The 22,159-nt window shown below is 45.7% G+C and overlaps 1 protein-coding gene across 1 annotated transcript; it reads left to right on the plus strand.

Moving 5' to 3' along the window:
• Window positions 1-12,512: 12,512 nt before the first annotated feature.
• On the plus strand, window positions 12,513-16,157 carry RPL8 (ribosomal protein L8). Its single transcript, XM_086618540.1, has 6 exons — window positions 12,513-12,529; window positions 12,771-12,914; window positions 14,311-14,452; window positions 14,868-15,086; window positions 15,560-15,675; window positions 15,959-16,157. The coding sequence occupies exons 2-6, from the start codon at window positions 12,777-12,779 to the stop codon at window positions 16,115-16,117; spliced, it is 774 nt and encodes a 257-aa protein (XP_086474666.1). The 5' UTR covers window positions 12,513-12,529; window positions 12,771-12,776; the 3' UTR covers window positions 16,118-16,157.
• Window positions 16,158-22,159: the final 6,002 nt, after the last annotated feature.

The following is a 22,159-nucleotide window of genomic DNA, read 5'->3' on the forward strand; positions in this document are numbered from 1 at the left end:
TGCTGGTTCTGGAACAGAAACTAAAGTCTGCTTCCCATTGTCAGCAGGGAATTCTGCAGTTTGTGTTAATAGTAGGAGCAACACAAGTGTGTCTGCTTGCCATGGGGGTGGCCAGCAGTCGGGCAGTCTACGTGAATGGTACTTGTAGGGGCACAGAAATGAGGAGCTGAAGGTACTGTCTGAAAAGAATTCTCTGTGGATAGGAAAAAGGGAGATACCGTTCTGCGTGTCTGGGCTAGTGTGAATTCATCAGGCTCCGTGTTTGAATGGGAGCCAGGTATAGTGCACAAGTAACTCCTGTTTGCTGTGCCTGACCTAAATCCAAGTGTTGCTTTGTCAGGTTTTATCCAACACACGTTCTGTTTCCCTACTGTGTAGTAACACTGCTGGAGACTGGGTGTTAGCATTGGAAATCTGGTGACTCAAACACAGAAGTATGAAGGCTGTATTGCGGCAACAAGGAGGAAGTGAGGACATGTAACCTTACCATGTATTTTATGGTGGTCAGAGGTTTCAGGACATGTTAAAAGAATTCTTATTTGGGAAGTTTCAAAGTATTAAATATAGACCATCTTCACGTGCTAGATGGCAGTGAGGCTCCACAAGCAACCCGCTTCTCTGCTAAGAATGCTTGTGGGGGCATAATGTCTTGTTTATTTATTAGACAGTCGTTTTTCAGGATCGACATCTATCAGAGCTCAGCCGAGCACATCCACTGCCTCCCATTCCTTGGCAATGGTCCCCTTGGTGAGAATGCACAGTCAGCACAAGTCCTCGAGCTGCCCCTGAATCCTTTGTCATCTTCAGTCTCACTGGTTTTGGGGAAGACAGGGATATTACACAAGGGGTCTTAGGGTGGTAAGATAAGCATCTGCTATTTGAGTCTCTGCCTTAAACTACCACACTACCATGAATGCATAAGTTTCCAGTAGCAAGGAGCCATGAACCATACTCGGTAGGAAGACTGCCAGCTCTTCTGTGCTACTCACCTCTGACTGAGGCATGAGCAAAGTCCCCCTGCTATGGTATCTGTGTGAGCACTGAATCCCACTCAGCCCTGATGCTGATGGCAAGGTTGAACAGAGCAAATGCACTCTATCTGCAGGTGATGCCAAGGTCGTTTTCGCAGTGGAAGAACAACAGGTGAGATTGGTGTTGAAGGCAGAGAGGGTGATGGTATCAACAGGGACAGACGAGTAGAACAGAAGCAATTGAGATTGTTGCAGTGTAAGTCCACTAGGGCCCCAGCCCTGGGATGTCAGATTTTTCAGGCAGTGAAGGCATTAAGTGTGTTTACTATTGTCTATGCTTAGCCTTTATCTGAGGCTAAACAATAGCCAGCTGTTCTATTACCCAATGACCCCTCCCCACTCGAGGAGGGGAAGGGGAAAAGGAAGAAAGAGCAGTGGGTTAAGAACTATTTAATAATTGAAATAAAATAAAATAAATAGTAATTATAACAATAATCATAAATTCAGACAAGTAATGTACGATGCAATTGCTCACCACCCTGTGACCAAAGTCTAGTCCATTCCCAGACAGCGAGCCCAGAGCAAGAAGGTCCTGAAATTGCAATCAGAGAGAGAGAGAGAGAGAGAGAGAGGGAGAGAGTAGGTCTCTGGAGCAGAATGACAGGCGAGACCCTCCAGGGAGAGCAACCATTGAGGGAGGGAGAGAAGGGGAGAGAGCCCATCCCCAAGAAACTTTCCAATTTATAGTGAGCATGATGTTACATGGTATGGAATGCCCATTTGCCAATTTAGGTGTCAACCACCCTGGCTGCGCTCCTCCCCCCAGGTTCTTGGACATCTGGATTATTAGCAAAAACAAGCTGAAAAGTCCTTGAGCACTATAGATACTGGCATACCACGGCTGGCTACAAACTAAAACAGTGTCCCATCAACTTTGTTCTCACTCAATTGGGTGCTGCGGTCTTTTTAAAAATGAACCTTCCTTTAGAAGTGTAGCTTCTCTGAACAGAAAATTGATTCTATGATTCTATCCCAGCGAAAACAGGACATATGAAAGACTCACAAAAATATGGTATGCGGTCTAAGTCTCATAACTAGTGCTGTAGAACAAGAAACAAATTTTCAGTACTGAAACCTGAGAATCATATCCATGGTAGGATTTGGGTTTTTACTGCACTCTGGATTTCAGGGCCTAAGTCTGAGTTGCCTTACCATTAGTAAAATACCTCCTTTCCCTTAGAAGTAAGCACATAGTTCTGTAAGATGGGAAATCAGCTTCTTAAGATGTCTAGTCCCATGTGACCTGTTGGTAGTCTCAAAACAGATAAGGAAACTCATGTACACAAGGCCAGAGCCTACCAGCCTTGAGTAAAAATATTGTAAAAGGCAGCTACAACTTCATGAACAGTGGTGACTTCACAGCCCACACTGCTTGGTGACAATCAGGAATACTGCTTTCCTAATGCACAGCAATGATCTCGATAGTCAGAAAGCTGTATCTCCAGCTGTTTCAAAGATCCACGTTTAAAGCCTAAACAAACAAGTAAATAAAACAGAAGCAGTAATGAAATGGAAAAGAAAATCCACAAACCAAAAAAGGGACGCCAACAGGTAGCAGGGAAAGGAGAAAAGCAAATCTTTTGCTCTATTAGGTGACAAATACATAAAGTTGCTAAGAAGCAGTGCTTTTGCTGCAGCAAGAAACTCCCATCTCAAGTCAAGTAGTGGAGGTGAAACACAATGAACTCAGTGCAGGCAGAGAGGTTGTACAAAATCTTTAGATATTTAGCCACTTGTGTATGTTCCTGTGGGGAGGGAAATGATGGATTAGTTTTCTTGTGGAGGATTCATTAGTATTCTGTCATTGGGGAGTCAGTATGCTTAGCTTAGTGAGCTCAAGATGTGTTGTGGTTTAGGCATCAGAAGTTACCAACTCTGGGTAACCGATTAAAAGAAAAAAATGGAGTGTGTTAGGAACTGTAGGGTGATTTTCCAAGATCTTTCATGAACCATTCTCCTGGCTTGCTGGTTAGCATTAAGCACCTATTAACTCAGTTTCAGGAAGGTGGTGATTAAACTGGGTCAAATGGAAGTGATTAGATTGGATTATCCCTGTCATGGAAAAAACATCACTGGAAGATCTGAGAGGGAGGAAATTGCCACATAGATCCCAGCAAGTTCTGCTGAAAGGTATATGAATTTGCTTTTCTCCCTGCAAAAGAGCTTTGGCCCACCCAGGATCCCTCTAGATGCCTCAGACTTGCTCTGAATAGAATTGTTTTCATCTTGGAAATTCCTCAGGACTGGTAAGGAAGGCAGTTGACCCAGCATCGCTCCCACTTGTGTGGCCCCCTCCAGGTTTACCTGTGCTGACTTTTGGGAGTGTCCCTGAAGACATTGAGGTAAGCTACCTGTCCTCAGGGGTCTTTAATGAAAAAAATCTCTTTTCATTTCTGTAGCTAAAAATTACTAAGGAAATGTTCAAGTGGACAAGGAAAGATAATACCACACTTGTTGCAAGGGCAAACTTTGAAAGGCCAGCGAGGGGGCCCAAAATGGAGAAAACAAATCTTGTGCTTGAGACTGAGCTGAGAACTGGGAGGGCACAGAGTGCCATGGGTGCCATACTGTCATCTGCAGCACCCGTAGTGCTTTGGATTTGCCCAACCCAGAGAGCAACCTCTCTCCCATGTGCCATGAGATGGGTCGCTGTGTAGCCCATGCAGTGAGGTCAGATTTGGCAGCGTAACCCTAAAATTTGCTGGGAATTTAAGCATTCAACACTGGAACAGGCTGCCCAGGGAAGTGGTTGAGTCACCGTCACTGGAGGTATTTAAAAGACATGTAGATGTGGTGCTTAGGGACATGGTTTAGTGGTGGACTTGGCAGTGCTGGGTTAACTGTTGGACTCAGTGATCTTCAAGGTCTCTTCCAACCTAAACAGTTCTATGATTCTGTGGTTCTGTGAACAGGCTCCTGAGAGGCCAAGTCAGGTGAAACACTCTAGAGCCCCAGATATTGTGCTTTAAATCAGCCCCATATGAACATCTAAACCTACATAGGCAATTTATGCACGATTTGTGTGGTGGTCCTGAGCTCTGGGGTAGAGCCTGGAAGTAGACACGTGCCCTGGCAAGCCTCTCTCTCAGAACAGCCCCAATATAACGTCACCCTCCATTGTGTGATCCTGCCACAGAAAAGTAAATATTTTGGGACCGTCAGGATTACTAAGAAATAAGTAGTATTTTATTGCAGGGACTGATACACAAAGTTTCCTGTTGGCCAGCAGCCAAGGGGTTGCCTCCTCCTGGTGACATCTCTGAGCGCTCTCTGCATGCTTGGCTCCACTACTTTATTTTATGGAGATTTTTAGCAGACAGCATGTCACCGACCCCTCTGTCATAACCCTTCACCTGTCGTACCATCAGAGAACTGCCCTGAGGAAGTGGGGCTGAGACGTGTGCATGTGTACAAGCATGTGTATGTGCACACAGCTGTGTTTATTTTGCGTTGCATGTAAAAGAAAAGAGGATTATTTATGTTCTAATCATGATGTATTCCCCAAGCAAAATATTTTCTGCTCTGATTTATTGCTCTCTTTAGGCCTGCTCTCAAGCATTGTTCTTATATTTGGAGCCGGTCACATTTTTTCCATTTGGAAATGGAAATCTTAAATGTAATGGCATATTTAATGAAAAAACAATCCCACAGTTACTTGGAGGGAAGAAGAGTTTCACTTCTCTATTTTCCCATTTTATGTTTGTGGGTTTTTTTTCTCCCATCTTTACTTTTACTCTTTCTCCTCTCATCTCTGAAAAAAGGAAGGAAAAACAGTATCTGGATAAAAGGTAGGAGCAATATTTTTTCTGTTTTCTCATTTTTGGTTAAGACATTAGGAAAGTTCAAAAGGTTTTACCTAGACAAAGTCCACCGTGAAAAGTACCTGTCATTTTCTGATTACCACTGTTGTACCGTTAACGAAAAGTATCCAGCCAACAAATCTGCGTGAATTAAAAATGCTTGTGCACTATGTGGAGTCAGCATTTATTGGTGACTACAGAAGAAATGCCTTTTTTTTTTTTTTTTTACTTCATAGGGCTTTACAAAGTTTATGCAAGTGGCCTTAGAGCTTGGTTTTCTTTTTAATCTCACAAATATAAAAAAAAGATAGGTTCTCCCCACCCCCAGTCTTCTTTTGCTAGAGGATTGCTCTGAGGACCAAGGAAATCAAATTAGTTTTGTAGGTTGCACTGAGAAGATACAGGAGCATGCAGATCTTTAACCAATTGAGCTTTTCTCCCATGTGTTTCTCAGCAGTTTTGACTCAATCTCAGAAGAGTTTTTACACAGTCTGAATAAGTATTCTTTTAAAATATTTTTTAAGTCTTTCCCCCTTACTCCATTTTTAATTCTCCTCAGTAGCTCAGGATTCCTTTCTGGTTCGAGGCGTGAAATGCCTTCAGCTGTATTGCCTGCATGGCAAAAGGAGCAAGAACAAAGCAAGAGATTATGGAGGGGAAAAAAAAAACAACAACAAAAACCAACCAAACAAAAAAACCCAAACCCACAAAAACACAAGAAAATAACGATATTTTCTTTTTTAAAAAAGCTCATCCATCATTATGTCACAAGAAAAAAAAATAATACCAAAACATACACTTTTTTTACAGGTCTCATCTATCAAGCAAGGGAAAATCCTGTGCTATTCTATTTGGTTTCTAAGCTGAATGCACAAACTGCCCTGGCTGCAGCCTCCAGGGATGTTGTCAGCAAACAAATGCTGCCATTAAAGTGTTGGTAGGAGGTCCATCAGGAAATGCAAAGAAAAAAAATTTGGGGGGAGGTTGGGTAGGAAAAGCAACTCATAACTAAATCGGGAAGTACAGCTGGGTGCTCTTAAATTAGAAATCTTTAGGAGGTCTCCCACACATCCCTATAAGATTACAAGTTTCCTAAGGAGTTTTTTGAGCTGTGCATTGCTGCAGATATGCTGCACCTCCTCCAGCTTTTCGATCTCTTTCTTCCTAAGCTTCTCTATGGCTGTAAACCTCTTTCAGTTAACTCCCCAATGTCTCTGAGCAGCGTCTCACTGCTCTTCCGTCTCTCCTTCCAGTTCTCTTAGTTCCTCGGTACAATTTCAATCCCATATTACAGCTTCTCAAGAGGAAAGAGAATTAGTTCCCCTTTTGCATCAGCTGCCTCTGTTATTTACCTCATTAAGAAAAAAAGCTGATCCAGATGTATAACTAAAACAACAGGGTTTTTTTCTTAGACATTTTCTTGCATCGCTCTTCTCTGCAGGTAATTTTATTGTTGTTTTACAACACAGGTAGAAGGTATTTTTCCCCCATAAGAGTGTTACTTGGCCCTGAATCTGGTGGGTTGTCAATTTTTCCCTGTTTGCAGCTGAAAATAATTTTTCAGAAAACGTGATCATACTTCAATCTGAGAGGACTAGCACAGTATTTGAGCACTCCCTTGGAAGGACTAGTTCACAAAGGCTGTGTTGTGCAAAGATATCTTAATTCATGTGTAATGCCTGGATCTTAAGCACACATAACTTACATGCATGTAAGCAACTGGATTATCTCACCAGATAGGTGGGCAGTTTTTTCCAGGATCAGTGATTAGTTGAATATATCATTAGAGATAATGAAGGAAGTATTTCCTCTCTTATTTGACAATGCACAAAGCAAATTTCTTGCAAGACCGGTATTTCCAGAATACCTACAACAGCTACTGTGCAGACTTTGAGGTTGCTGCACACGGGGAATTATTATTACCATGTTTAGTGGGAGGAAAAGAATAACCGTCAATTACTATTTCCCAATACTTTCCCCGTTAAGACTCCAATTAATCTTGGTTTGAAACTAAAATAAAGGAGAACTCGTCATGCCCGTTGTTTCAGAACAATAAAGATCGTCAGAAATCAGGTGCTTTAGGGTACAAGCCTCTAGAGGTCACCAGAACCTAATTAATAAGGCATTGCTAAACTCATCTGGGAAGTGTAAATGCCTTTGTTTTGATTGAGACTTCCCACTTCTGCAGCTCTGGTTCTCCCCTCTCGCAAGGAATTCGGACTGTCATTAGATGGTGAATGACATAAAATGCTTGCAAACCCACATCCTCCTGGAGAGGCTTGGCTGTACAGAAGTCAGCTCCCTTTTGGGTAAGAAAACAGAGTCATCCAATATGCATCTTTTCCTCTCCGCACGGTTCCAATCTTACCTGCGTGCTGCTGTGATAAAACCTGCCCTGGCATAGCTGGAGTCTCTCGTGCACCATGGGCCATGTCTTTGGCACACCTTTGTAAGCCCAGAGAATGCCGTGAGTGTCACCAAAGTGAGAGGGATGCCAGCTCTTTCTCTTGTGCTGATGGTGAAAGCAGTAACTCAAAGGGGAGCACAGGCTGAAGGTGCAGTTCAGGTAATTGGCAAGGATTTTTCTACGTACATTTTTTCCCTTGCAAATTATGATCTGCAAACACAGGAAACCCTGTAAAGAGTAAGGTTTCTTTCTAGGCCACCCAGTGCTATTTCTACATACAGGGAAGGTTTAGAGAAGAGCTACAATTTAGTTATGATTAAGTGGTTTTGATGAGGCCAGAGACCTCATCTGCTCCATACAAGCACAGAAGGGAAAGCTCAAGTAATTTTCCTGGAGCTCCCTCCAGGGTTTAGGAATGAGACAGGCTGGGGAGGAGGGAGCTGGGTACAGTTAAGGAAGAATGTTTATTTCAAGACAGCAAACAGAAGCTGGTCCTTTCAGGACAAGTTCCTCTGAAGAGAGCAAAGGTGTATTTATTTTGGGAGTAGTTGCTGGAATGGAGGCCTGTTGTGTCTCAGCAGAGGGATTTTTGTCTCTCTGCTGAAAAGCCAGAAGAGTTGAGTACAGATGAGCGGCCTGTGACTTGTCAGGATGTTGAGGGTGGTGGAGGTGGGGCTGCTGTGAGAGGATCTTCACAAAGGACCCCTTTGCTTTTAGATACAGGATACTGCAGGCCCAGGACTTTTCCTTTGAGTCCAGAGAGTTTTTCTGGATGCACAGCAGGAGGTGAGGCTTTGCCCCTTTAACAGCCCTTTCTGTGGCCCTTACTTAGCTTCATTGACAGCAGGTGCCTTGTACCCCTTCTGACCTGCTTTGGGAGCAGCAGCCCACGGTAATAGGATCACCCTGAGTGTGTATGCTGGGGATTAGCAGGTATGTTATTTTTGCAGACTGGAACTGTGATGCTACAGCCTGACTGGAGTCCACATGTCAGTTCCTAATCCCATGCAAAGCCGTAGAGAGGTCAGCGAGACCATAAACAGAGGTATGTGCCCACCTGAAGGAGGTCAGGATTATTTTCATTGTAGCATACCTCTCCCAGAGAGGAAACACTCATATGAATCTTTGTTTGCGGAAAGCGCCACTCTTTATTTCCTTCCCTTTCAAAAGATGCACAGATAGAGTGAGGGGCTTTCCTTCTTAGTTTCCCTCTCAAGGCAGGGTCCTAGAGACACCTTGCTGCTTTTTCCCCCTCTCCAAAAAGCAACCTCATCAAAATTTCCTCAGTGGCTGCCATCTGTTGCAAGCAGAACACCACCCCTGTTGCTATTTACAGTGCAATTAACCTTTAGAAAATTAGCCGGTGACTGTCATGAAAGGATTAATTAAGGCAACACACCTTTGACTTGTTCCCACCATGCATGCAGTGTGCTGCATTTGCAGCAGCGTACCCACAGCTTCACCAAAACCCTTCCAGAATCATGGAGGTAGTTTTTAGCTTTTTTGCATTATCCCAGCAAATTTGCCAGCCACAGGGAAATGTGTGAGGAAGGGCTCTAACAGACACAGTCCCGCAGAAGTGGTTATGGACATTTAAGACCTGGCTTTCCCCAGCAGTGTGGGTGTTTCGCCGCTGCTGAATGTTACTGCCCTGGTAGCAAGGATGCAGGGCCGTGCCTCAGCCACCCCAGCTGAGTGTGGTAGTTTAAGCAGCCAAAGAAGGAAGGCACTGCCAGAATATCAGGCTGTGATGGGTAGCAGCTGTGCTTTGGAAACATATCCTATTTTGCCTAGCACTGTCAGACTTCCATCCAGATTTCTGTGCGCATGTCTAGGAGGCACGATGCATACACGCCGAGGCCAATGCCTCCCAAAAGCCTTAGACCTTGGCCCTTGTACAGCAGAGTTGATCCGTGCAGATGTGCAGGGTTATCTGGACATCCCCGTGCTTGCTGCGAGGCCTCGGAAAACGCTCAGGCAGATGAGCCAGTTCCCTCAGCTCCTGCATAGCCCGAGTTCTGGTGGGAAAAGAGGCCTTGGCCAGGGAAACCCAGCATGTTGGACCTGCCTCCGCTCCTCTTCCCACGCAGCTGTAACTTCTGGCAGAGAGGCACGGCAGCCGGTAAAGGCAGTAACATCTTAAGCCAAAGCAGCTGCAGTCGCCAGGGATGATGTTCTGAAGGCAAAAATCTCAAGGCTCAAAGCTGCACCGGAGAACAGCTGCTGCACAGCAGTGCTGTCAGTGGGCAACGCCAGGCGATTCCTGTTCTGGTGGGTGATGCTTTTGTCGTGCTATCGGTAGCCCCGTGTCTCATGCTGCGTTGTCCGTCACAGGCTTGTCCTGCTGTACCTCTGCCGCTACCACCTCCTCCTCACTCAGCAAAATCCCCTGTGGATGGGTTCTGGGGAGACAACGTCAGGCTGGGGAATGGGGGTTTAGTGAGGAGGGAAACAGCCTCGTTTCAAACCATGGCACCACCTCCGCCTCCTAAATTTTAACAGAATAGTGATGGTTGCTGGTGACCAACACTTTTATTTCTTCAGCAACAAGATTTGAAGGGTGTGACCCATAGCAACACTGTTCCGACAAACTGTGGACATCGTTTTTTAATTGCAATCAGGTGTGAACTACTTCATTAGCTTTCTTTGGATCTATGAATATTTGAAGGCACAGCTAAACAAGATATTTAACCTTACTTTAAGTTCAGTCCGCGCTTGGCTGGGTCAGGTATACAATGCTGTTATTTCTTAATTATGTAAATGTTTAGCTAACGCCTCTTATAGCAGGAGAAATAAATTATAAAGTTACATCATTGTTAATGCAGTTCTGTTATCTATTTGCATGTCTTCTGTGATTCCCAAACTCCATCAAGGCTAGAAAACTTAGGAGGCTTTCAGGGTTTCGCATCCAGGTATGTACCCTAAGGAAATCAGGAGCACATATAGAGATGAGACCTAGATGCATACTATTAACAGCCTCCTACTGGTTTTCTCTGACAGAAAACCACTCCAGAGCCAGCTTGGACGATACTGGCACTGGAGCCCTGGGCACACAGCATGCCCTGATCCAGAGGTACGTGTAAACACAGCCCGAGGTGACACAAATAGGTAATAACCATTCAGCGTTACTGGGAGGAGAAGCTGAAATAGCATCTGTTGTGATGGTGAACTCAGAACTCTTCACGCTGTTCCAGTACGGACATTTCTAACAATAATCAGAACATCCAAAGAGCTGGTAGGGAGGAGCAAGGGATTATTCCGGTTTCAGCCTTACTCTCCGTCTTGCAGCAAGATGTTAGCAGCAAGGTGACTGACCAAGAAGCCCACAACGTAACTGAGAGGTTGCAGCTTCACAGATGGTGACAGCCGTATGCGAGACTGCACCATGAATTAAATAATAATAAAGTTAATGTGAAGTACAGTTGATACAGGATAATAAAACAAATGAGTGTACATTACGCAACTACTTATCTTCTTACATAATTGATTACTAAGTCCTTTATTTAATTTGCCACAAAGAACATGAAAGAGGAGTGACCAAGGTAATTTGCTGGATATACCAGGCATTATTTGGATATTCACATGTTTTCTTAAGGCTCTGATTCCTGTCAGATTTAGTAGCAAAATCTAACACCACTCCTGCCTCCACAGCTGAAGCCAACAGGAACCATAGATCAGTCTCTAGTTATTCACACCCAGTGTATTGACGTAAACCAAAATAAGGGGCAGTTCGTTGTAATACATTGAGCTGCAATACGTGGAACGAGGGTCAGGCTGAAGAGCTGGCACACTGGCTGTTTGTTGGAGGGACAGTAACCTCCAGCAGATGGGCAGAGTGGACAACTGGCTGTGCTAATCTCTACCTGTGTTGGCTGAATCTGACAAGGATTGCGACTCAGAGCCTTTAGTATTAGGATTTTTTGCCTGTAATGAAGGATGTGACTTCCATTTGTCTTGGGAAGACTGATGGGGGAAAGCTTAACCTACCAAGAAATGGTGGATGCTTAGGTTCTTCTCAGTTAAAGCCAAGGAGAACAATTGCATATATGGGCCACGTATGCTGATGAACTTTTCCTCATTTCCAGTGAGTCAATCTAAAGTCAAATAGTCCACACCTCTAGTGAACTGGGTCATCAGCAGTGACCTCTTCAAGAAGAAGGGCTTCTGATACTGAATATACACCTAGTGGACTGTTAAAGAAGTTGAGGCACTTTTCATTCACTCTTCCAGGGTGTAGCACAAGTTGATAAGGAACACTAGGATGATTACCTCTGCTTTGCATTCTCTCTCAATCGTGCCCTAATTAATATAGATAAAAACCTGGCAAAGGCTGCTTAAAGCCGCTGCAGGGTTTTTATCTTCAGTCACTTCCTAGCCTGAAAACTACAGCTGTTAAACTGCACAACACAGACATCTTTAAAAAAAAAAAAATATAATCAGTCAAGGAGCCTCTTCCTGTGGACAGCATCTTCGGTCCACTTACTAAGAAAGGTTTTGGCATGGCGGCTTGGATCAGGAATGGTTCTTGGCTGGAGGCACTCGGTTGTTCATGTGAGGTCTCTAGGGAACGGGCCATCAGCCCTCCAAATTTTTAAACAGGAATTGCCTCACGAAAACCCCAAACAGGTGGAGCAACAAACTTTGAGACCCTTGACCAGAGCGCGGGGGAAGTTCCTTCCCAGCCCAAGCTGCATCAAATGGCGTCATAAGCCACCGAGAAGCTGCTCTCGCCGGCCGGCCGGCCGGCCTACCCCGGGCCGGGCAGCGGCCCCGGGCTCCCGCTTGGGCTGGGGCGGGGGGAGCAACCCCCGCCCTCCGCGGGTCTCTGCCGCGGCCGAGCCGACGCCTGCAGGTGGGCAGTGCCCAGGCGGGGCCCTCCGGGCGGGCGGGCGGGTCAGGCAAACCCCCCCCGGCGCCGCGTTACCGGCGCCGCCGAATCCATCCGGATCGGCCCAGGGGGACCAGAGGCCGCCCCAGCTCCGGGCCGGCGCGCGCCGCCCGGCCGAGCGGGTGTCCCGGGCGGCGGGCGGGCCGTTAGCGGCTCCCGGGGACGGGCAGCCCCCGCGAGCTCTCCCTCCGCCGTCAGCTGCCCCGCGCTGCCATCACCGCCGCTGGAAGCGGAGCTGCTCCCACGCCCCGCCCCGGAACCGCGACAGCTCGGTCGCCGGGTAGCGGCGCCGCCGCGTGACGTCACGGCCGCGCGACTGCCGCCTGCCCTCCCCGCGCCGGAAGGGTCTTGGCGCCGCGGTGACGTCGGCGCTTCCTTCTTTCCCAGCAAGGCCGGAGCAGAGGTAGGAGCCCGGTCGCCGCGTCCCCCATCCGTCGCCATCCGACCCCTCAGCCGCGGCGCGGCCGCCGCCGCCGCCCGCCCTGGCTCTGCCCCGCGTCTCTCCCGTCGCGTAGGGCGGGCGGGGGCCGCGTTCGGCCTTAACGTCCGCGGGGGATGGGGGGGAGGGGAAGGGGCAGGGGCGCCCTCGCGCACGGCGGCGGCGGCGGCGGCGCTGACGGCGCGCGCTGCCGCCTGCCCCATAGGGCGCCATGGGCCGCGTGATCCGAGGGCAGAGGAAGGGCGCCGGCTCCGTCTTCCGCGCCCACGTGAAGCACAGGAAGGGCCCGGCCAAGCTCCGCGCCGTCGACTTCGCCGAGAGGCACGGCTACATCAAGGGCATCGTCAAGGTAGGGCCCGGCAGGGCTCCCGGCGGGGCTCCCGGGAGGGCTGCGCGCCTGGAAGGGTTCTCGGAGGCGTTGGCGTCGCGCCGCTCGACGCCGCGCTCGTGTAAGGGGCCTACAGCCCCGTCGGCTGCGCTGGAAAAGCGTTTGGCCTCTCCTTACTCAGGCTTCTCCTGTTTTTTTCAGTGAGTCACGTTCCTCGAAATGTTAGATTGCTTGGGATTTACGGCAGCATTTAAATAAAAGAAGCTGGCGGCATGTAGACAGCAGCACGGTTTTCTGTCGGAGAAAATATTTCTGATAACACAGGAATAACAGCATGCTTTTGTATTGCCTGGGAACTCCCTGAACTTCATGGAACATGGGTGGGGAGAGTTGTCCACGTAGTTGGTTGAATGTTAAAAAAAACCCAGCCAACCAATATTCAAAACCGCCAAGTAATATTCGTCATCCTAGTTCTCAGCAGTAGGGGCAAGGCAGTACTTTTATTTGGGGTATGGTACAATGTTTCACACGTGTTATAGGTATTTCTTCAGGTGTCAAGTGATTTAGACTGCAAACGGTGCCATTGGGTACCTGGCTAGATGCCCTGAACATCTAGCTGTCTCTCCAGCACTTTAGATCAAAGTCAGCTGCAGGCTGTAGAAAGAACTTTATTCTCACACTCACTAGAATTGAGTTTGATGGTAAAAAGTAAGTAGGTAGCTTTGACTTGTACTACAGAAGTTTATGGGGAGTTTTGCCTGACAGGGTTGAAACAGCAGAAAAAAACGTTAATAGCAGACACCTAACAACATCTGAGTTTTCCTAGAAAATTGACAAATCTTAAAAAGAGCTTTAATTACTCGGCTGTAATCTACATAGATGGTTGTGTACTGGGATCTCAGTGTACTTCAGGAAAAGAGTTGACGTTTTTCCAAGAGAAAAAGAATTACCAAGTCTGTGCTTCCTCATGTAGGGCCTTATGTAACTTTGGTATACTTCATATCAGAAGGTTAGAAACATTTCCATTCTAAGAAAACACTTCAAGAAATTGCTGCTTGTTTGCGGTTTTGTCTCTGCCGAAAGGTGATTGAGCAACTAGTGAAAGTGAATTTCTTAGTATGGAGAGATCTGATATCTGCAGAATGTCAGGAATAAAACAGTTCAGACATGATTAGTTTCAAGCAGCACACTCAACAGAAGTCATTCTTTTGTGACACAGATACTTGAGGTTGTATTCTTACAAATGTGAATCTTCACATCATTCATGTCAGGAGAAATCAAGATTCTTCCGATAAAGGGGGATCTTAGTGAGAATTACATCAATAGTAATCATCTCCAGTTTTTCTAGTTCTTTGATTTCTGCAGAACCCATGACAAATGCTGTATCCTGTTCCAAAGCACGTATCTGTTCCAACAGGACATCATTCATGATCCTGGCCGAGGCGCTCCCCTTGCCAAGATTGCCTTCCGTGACCCATACAGGTTTAAGAAAAGAACTGAGCTGTTCATCGCCGCTGAGGGTATTCACACTGGTCAGTTTGTTTACTGCGGCAAGAAAGGTGAGTTAAGATGGAAAGTGTGCTGCCTCAGCAGTTTCAGAAGGCTGAAGCAGATGTCACCTGAATACACGAAGTTCAGGAACTATAAGTGCAGCTTCCACTAGCTTCAAGCAAACCTAGATTTCCTTCTTGGAGATGACGGTCTCCTCACACAGCCTGTTCGGATTAACAAGCCTAACCGCAGTTCCTGTCGAGTGTTAGCACTGTTCTGTCTAGAGTCCCATTTTGCCTGCCTTGCTGTTGCTCTGAACGTGAAACTTGTGTTTCAAGTCAAACAATAAAATGAGCCCCTGCCCGTTGCTCCCGAACCATTTACGCGATGCCCTTCTGTGCACAGAGGCCTGTGTTAAATAGAATTGCGATTCGGGTACAGGAGCCTGAATAAAGCTGTTGGTGCTCTGATTGTTCTTTGCAGCTCAGCTGAACATCGGCAATGTTCTACCTGTTGGCACCATGCCAGAAGGCACCATCGTGTGCTGCCTTGAGGAGAAACCTGGTGACCGTGGAAAGCTGGCCCGTGCTTCTGGAAACTATGCCACTGTTATCTCTCATAACCCTGAAACAAAGAAAACCAGAGTGAAACTGCCCTCTGGCTCCAAGAAAGTGATTTCTTCTGCAAACAGAGCTGTTGTTGGTAAGGACTGACAACGATGAACTTGTCACTGAGTTTACGTACTGCTAAGCAAGCTTTCAAACGGGGCCCCAGTTCCCAATACTGCCTAGAAAATGGTAGAATTTACAGACTGGACCCAGGATTATGCACAGGTACAGTCTGCGTGCAGCTGCCTAACTTGGATATTTGCCTGCGCTACTTTTGGTAATGGGAACTTAAACTTGGAGATTGTTTGACCTAGTGAGAGGACGGAAAAGCAGATGCCGATTGTCCTCAAGCTGTAATGGAACCACTCAGCCTGTAAAATCTGCAGTCCTCTGGGAGGAACTTGTGTGGAAAATGGCGTTGAACATACAGTTGGGATTGTTTGAGATTGGTCCTCAGAAGCTTATTCTTAGACCTTGAATATTATTAGGAATTAATCTCGTTCTTAAACTCTTTCTTTTGCACTCGTCTGTTAGGTTTGCATGTTTTCATTCCTGTAATTTTTTCAGGAATTGTTGCTGGTGGAGGTCGTATTGACAAGCCCATCCTGAAGGCTGGCCGTGCCTATCACAAATACAAGGCGAAGAGAAACTGCTGGCCGCGTGTCCGTGGTGTGGCCATGAACGTGAGTCTGTTTTCAATTAGCTTTCACTTTTCCTTTTTTTATGGTTTAGAAAGGATTTGTTGGATACAGGGAGGAGTCTGGCATACATCTGGAAAAAAAGCTTCACAGACTACCCTGCAATTGCACATTCAGTTAGGGTAGTTAGCAGCACTTGATAGTTACTGCACTGTATGAGAAATGAAGCAGTTAAATTTTTTGTTCCTTAAATCAGTTTTTTGCTGCTAAACATCATTACTCATTTCTGTTGTTAATTATATTGACAACTTGATTTCCTTTTCCACAGCCTGTAGAACATCCCTTTGGTGGTGGTAACCATCAGCACATCGGAAAGCCTTCAACCATCAGGAGAGATGCTCCTGCTGGGCGCAAAGTGGGTCTCATTGCTGCCCGTCGTACGGGTAGGCTGCGTGGAACAAAGACTGTACAGGAAAAGGAGAACTAAAGACCCGGTATGGAGTTTACAGAATAAATTTTTAAAACAGCTTGTGTGAAGTTCAAGTTATCTGTTACTGAAGTGTGGCTGAAATAGGGATAATACTCAACTTCAACAGGGGAAGTTGTGACTGGAGACGAGGGTTTTCCCCTTGCCTTCAAAAGCAGGAATTCTTTCAGCCAGCACTCTTAAGAGGGTATATAGAATGCAAAAGCATATTTGCTCTTCAGAGCAAGAGATTACTTCTGTTAAGGTGCAGGGTAGTTCACATACAGCAATCAAAATGATGCCTCAGATCCCAAAATGCCTGTGCCAGACCTCCACATATGAGTATGACTTTATGTTCATAGGAATTCCGTGGAACGCAAAGCAAGAAAAAAAGTTGTTTTCTATATCTACCCACAAAAATAGTAACCTGCAGCTGGCCACGCGTGTTTAGAGAGGAAAAGGTGATTAAAAAAACAACCACACACCTTGAGGAAAGGCACCAGATCACATCTGGGAAAAATCTAAAAAGCAATTTGACAAGTTTTCTTTCTTTTTATATATCAAAGTTTGTTCATGTCTCATGTTTTTGCTATGAGATCAGAAGCTCTTGCTTATATGTCTGTATTCTTCTGACATGGATCTAAATTTAATGCTCTTTTCTCCCAAACGGTATCAGAGGAAGAACAGTTAAAGTATTTAATGTTCAAATGACTACCTTGACAAGAGCCAAGTTAAGCAAGATTCCACAATACGTGAAATACCATAGAAGTTTCATCACAAGAGCCATTCTTTCAGGCTGTTGGTACAAAGAACTTCCAGAACAACTTCCATTAAATGCACCCAGAGGACTCACAGAAGCCGTGGTTTCCAACCGTGCTTGGATTTGTTGACTGCATATATTTTCTAGGGAAGGGGAGATTCTTACTGGGAGCACTTGCCGCCTTTGTTGCTGGTCCCCGGCTCTGACACGTAGCTCACAGGCTGCCAGGTCTCTACGGCCAACAGCTGGAATATCAGTGCACTAAATCTATAGGTACGGAATAATTGCATAAATAAATAAGTACTGTATTGCTGAAGGTGGCTACATTAATGTAACTACATTTAATGTAAATATACAGGATGCAATGCTAGAAGTCACTTCAAATTCACACAGTACAATGAAGATTTTGAAGGTCTGAGTCCATTCTCCAAACTGAGGAACAATTGTTGCACGTAACTGTTATTAAATACAATCTCTTGTTACGATGTTTGCTACAAATTGGAGGCTTATCTTTTAGGTTTGCCTCCGGTAGGCCTAAACACGCACACCACCTTCTGACTGCTGCTTTGGAAAGACTACCTGGAAACGAAAGCCAGGGTTGTAGAAGAACCCTGTAGTATGTTCCAGACATTACCCCATAACTGTGCTAAGCAGGGAGTTCATGCCAGTCAACTAAGGCTGTCTGTCTGTCCACGCATGAAAGCTGTAAGCACATGAAGTAAGTAATGAAGTGGTCCCTGGGACAATGCACGTTCATCAACAGGTGAAGCCAGAGGTGAAACAATGTGCAAGATGGTGCTTGAAAAAATTGCGGGGGTGTGTCTATGTGCGTGTGTAGGCATCAGGCTGCAGGAACCCCCCAGCCTGGTGGAACCACGGCACAAGTAGGCTGAAGGTGGCACAAAGGCCACTGATGACCTGACAGGACAAAATATAGAAGAGGGCTATCAGAACTTGATTGTTTCAGAGGGGAAATTAATCCAGAGGCTTCAAGTCCAGTAACATGTAACTTAAGTTTAAAAAGCCACAGTGATATTAGCAAGCGACCACAGCACAAGACAAACATTCTCCAGGGGCAAAATGCTTTCCCCAACCCCAGCCCTGTGGCTGCTAAAAATCTATGAAAAGAAATGGGAGGGAAGAGGGAATGAAATAAAGCGACTGGCAAAAAAAAAAAAAAAAAAAAAAATCAGAGGCTCTAAAGAAACCAACCTAAAATGAAAAACTTCCATAAACTGCAATGTGTTTTCCAAACTTAAGATCTAATCTAAGACGAGCTGTAGAATAGAGGGTGAACTTCAGCAGGTTACACGATAGGGGATATTAAGAGAACTAACAATGGTGACAAGGAAAGAATAGGAAAAAAACAAACCAAAACAAAACAAAAACCCCAAAAATAAACTGCTGAGTTACTAACAAGCTTACTTCAGCCTTGGAGGATCTGTGAAGGCACCGAATGGAAAATGAAAGTGGGACTGAAGCTAATGTCAGTCGCTGGCCTCCACGTGGGCTGAATGGAGTGTCAGCCACCTGTGGCAGGCAGGAGGTCCAGCTGAACAGTGTAGCAGCTCCTTCTGAATTTACACTGTAGAAAAATGAAATTAAACAAGACAGGGACACTGCAAAGAAACAGGGCGCCTTCCTTTACCACCTTGCTGGCAAGATCCTTGGTGTAGGCTTACTGCTTTCAAACAAGAAAAATGCAGTGCAAACGCGGCAGTATTGGGAAAACTGATAAGAGCATTTTGTCAGCAGGATCTGTTGTATTTAACCATGATCTGTGGCTGGTCCTGGGATTCATGGGTGAGAGATTTTACCATGCAGTGAAGCAAACTGATGGAAATAGTCCCCCTTGCTTCCCACCTTGGCTGGTATCGCCTCCCTCACGCAGGACACAGATGTCTGCTGCAACTCTGGGGTTACACACCTCAGGTACCGCTAAAGCCATGAGGTGCCAATCAAAGAAATCAAAGCTCAAGCGTTCCCCTTCTGCCTGCTTCCCCTGCGTCTGCATGAGTCACCAGCTCCCTTCCAGCAGCCAGCATGGTGGTCCCTCCATCTCCAGCTCTAAACCCCCTTTTCTGTTCAGAAGTTGCTGACCACAGACAGCAGGAAAGAGAACTGGTAACGTGATGGTGAAGTGGATGGATTTCTGAGCTTTACTGGAGAAGCTTTAATAACAAAACCACTTTTGAAGCTTAAGTTAGCAAAATAAATGCAAACAATGCTCAACAGACAACACATGGCATCCCTGCGTGGTCTTGAGCTTCTTCTACCCCCATAACTCATTGTATGCTTTTATGTTCACTCCTAGTAATTACATTTTAAATGTATATCATGTTCAGCAACCTCTTGCTCACACTAGCTGTTCTTACGAGAATGACAGAATACACAGTTGATTTGCTTATATGGTTTATATCCAAGATACTTACTTCATGGATGACTGTCTCAATTCCCAGCCCTAAGGCTGCACAGAGGACATGAGCTGCTACTATACATATAGTCAAACTTCAAAAACTACAGCCATGCTTATTATTAAAATAGTAATAAAATCTCTCACAAAGATTAGCATGGCTACAAGGACATAAAGAATCTTAAAATGAAGCAAACTCTGTTTCAAAGAAAGATGTTAAGTGCTCATGCAGGAATTCCAGTACAAGACACTGTTTGCTGAGAGAGAGAGACAGAGGATACATACCAGTGAAGCACTAAAAAGTCTTCCTTTAGGAGGGCTTCAAATTTCTACCTACTGAAAGACCAAACAGCATTTTCTTTATACTTTCTTGAGGGTGTATTGTGAAACACCAAGTTTCTTCCTAAGCATCAGCATCTATCACAAATTCTTTCATCATAATATAACACCTTCATTAACATTATTATCCCTTTCCGATCTACTGCTCTACCAGTACCTCAGCAGCCTGATGACAGTTTCACAAACAGCACAGTTGGCACTGAGACACACACAGCAGAAGCAAGACTTCATCCAGAGAGGGGCAAGGCTCACCTCTCCAGTGCTTTCTATGCCTCCACCTCCTAGTCCTACCAGGACGCCTGGAAACTAACTGCTTGCTCTTGATAAATCCGAAGTGGCGTGCGTTCCTGGAACACTCATGGCCTGCTACACACCAGTGCAGGGAGGGAGGAGATACAAAGGGAGATGCAAGGAAACTTAAGGTAGAAGAAGTTCAGAGTAAATCCATGCAGAGAGTTTTTGCAAAAAGAAGAGGGAAACAAGCTTCAGCAACAAAATCATAACGCTGACTTTGTATGTTAAGGTTACCTGGTAAGTGAGCATCAAAACCAAGAGAAATGCTTTGGGCCGTATTTTCAGCTAATGCAAAAACCAAAGGAGCCTCAATTCTAAAAGGTTTCAGGGAGTTGGGTGATCAATAAATCATTACATTATTTCACAGTCTCCATAGAAGTTACATTAAAAATCGGCTTTTTTATCTTGTGGCATTAACAAATTGAGGGCAGAACACATTCACAGGAGTCTCTTTATGTTTGTGCTGTCTTCATCAAAAGCTTTCTTCTCCCAGTTTACAGCAACCCCCAACCGGTAATGATCTATTGGCGTACACCCAAAATTTATCTTGAATTATTAGTGCTAACGTGCCGATGCCCACAGAATTCACACACATATCCACTCAGACGGGCTACATCAGCTGAGCAGAGCTACCATAAACTCGAATGTTACCTGCTTCCACGGATGTCTTGTTTAAATTCTTTTTTATTTCATGCTAGTACTACAAATTCCCAGTAATCCGCCATTGTTTTGTATTTTCATTCTTCTTCAAAGCCAGTGCCAAGAGCAAGCATAGTAAACCAGAGGTTTCCATTAGTTCTCCATTACACCCACTTCAAATTCATTTCAGGCGATGGCCCATGCTCTGGTAGAGCAAAGCAACTGGGTAATTGGCATGTTGGGGAGACACAAAGGTGACAGCAGCTATCCAGCAGCCTGTACGGGCTTTTAACAACCAGGAATGTGAAAGGACACTTGGCCCTGGCATACCCACTTGGTACGAGGAGATGCAAGTGCAGAAGCCATTGGCCCTCAGCAAACATGAGGATGGAGTGACCCCAGGAACGTTCCCATGCAGCCAACTCTTCTCCAGCGACTACAGTGCAATCGAGTCAGTCCTCATGTGCCGTAACAGATTCAAAGGCAACAGCGAACCTGGCTACTTCCCCCGAGTTGAGGACACCCCAGCTTTATTTCCCTGTCTTTGTCACAGTGAGTCTCTTCCGTCAACAACTTCATTATACCATATTTTAATGAATTCAACACAAGAGTCCTCCACTAGCCCATTCTTCAGTTAAGTCCACATTTTATTTATGGTTTGCTGTTGGTACTTCAATCAGATTTATATATACATAATCTAAAACCTACATCAAAATCATGTTGACTGCTCTGAAGACCGAGAGAAGTGACACGATTGAAGTTTTCTTCCACAGCTATATGGTAAAGTCTACATTCCCACAGCAGTTTTTTGGTTCAGGTTGCAGAAGTGTTCAGAAAGCCAATGCCAGGCCTCTCTCAGACTCGGAGTGGGAGGGTTACACAGTTCTCTTTCAGCATTTCAGTCTTACACACAACCACGGTAGCAATCAGTAACATTTCTGTCTAGACAAACACCTGGGCTGATGTGCAGAACACGGGCTTTTCACAGTCCGACATCTTCTCCCTTTCTAACCCGTCAACAAAGGCAGAAACCAACACACCTCCCTGCAGCTGCGTGATTTGAACGGTACTAGTTGCAAAAGGGTTTTTATGCTACTTCACATGGGTAAGGAGGTAGCAAGAGAGACTGAGTAGAAGTGGTTTGTGAGTCCACATGGTGCCACCTGAAAAATACCAGTTCCTTCATTTTGATGCAAACATATGTAGCTCCTCTTGGAGCCACAGTTCAAATGATTCTGTAATCCCTGCGGGGAGGCAGGGACCGCCCTGTGCCTGCCCAGCAGACAGCCTGACCAGGTATTTCTGCACCAGTATTGGCCTGACCCAGAAGAAACCGCCATGCTGCTGAAGCCACTCACTCACTGGTGTATCAGCCTGCAGCGGCTCGGCAATGAATGTCTAGAGGTAGAAAGTATCAACAGAACAAGCTCATGGAGCCTCTCGCTCATGCCACTCCCTGTCTTTGTTTGCTCACAGGATTCAACTCGGTAGACGGGTCTTAGAGAAGAAAAATAATAGGAAATGCTTTATATGCTACTTAATCGAGATCTTGCTGGAAATCAATTCTTCGGTGCCTGGGGAGGCCCGTGGTTCAGGCAAGATCACACTACGAGGGCTC

Source organism: Tauraco erythrolophus, chromosome 1 (assembly GCF_009769465.1).
Source record: "Tauraco erythrolophus isolate bTauEry1 chromosome 1, bTauEry1.pri, whole genome shotgun sequence".
In the NCBI taxonomy this organism is placed as follows: Eukaryota; Metazoa; Chordata; class Aves; order Musophagiformes; family Musophagidae; genus Tauraco; species Tauraco erythrolophus.

Excerpts from the sequence above, each read along its gene's own strand:
- RPL8 (XM_086618540.1), top strand. The coding sequence starts at position 12,777 with ATGGGCCGCGTGATCCGAGGGCAGAGGAAGGGCGCCGGCTCCGTCTTC. Across the intron at positions 12,915-14,310 it reads ACATCAAGGGCATCGTCAAG|GACATCATTCATGATCCTGG; the intron begins GTAGGGCCCGGC and ends CTGTTCCAACAG. Across the intron at positions 15,087-15,559 it reads TGCAAACAGAGCTGTTGTTG|GAATTGTTGCTGGTGGAGGT; the intron begins GTAAGGACTGAC and ends TAATTTTTTCAG.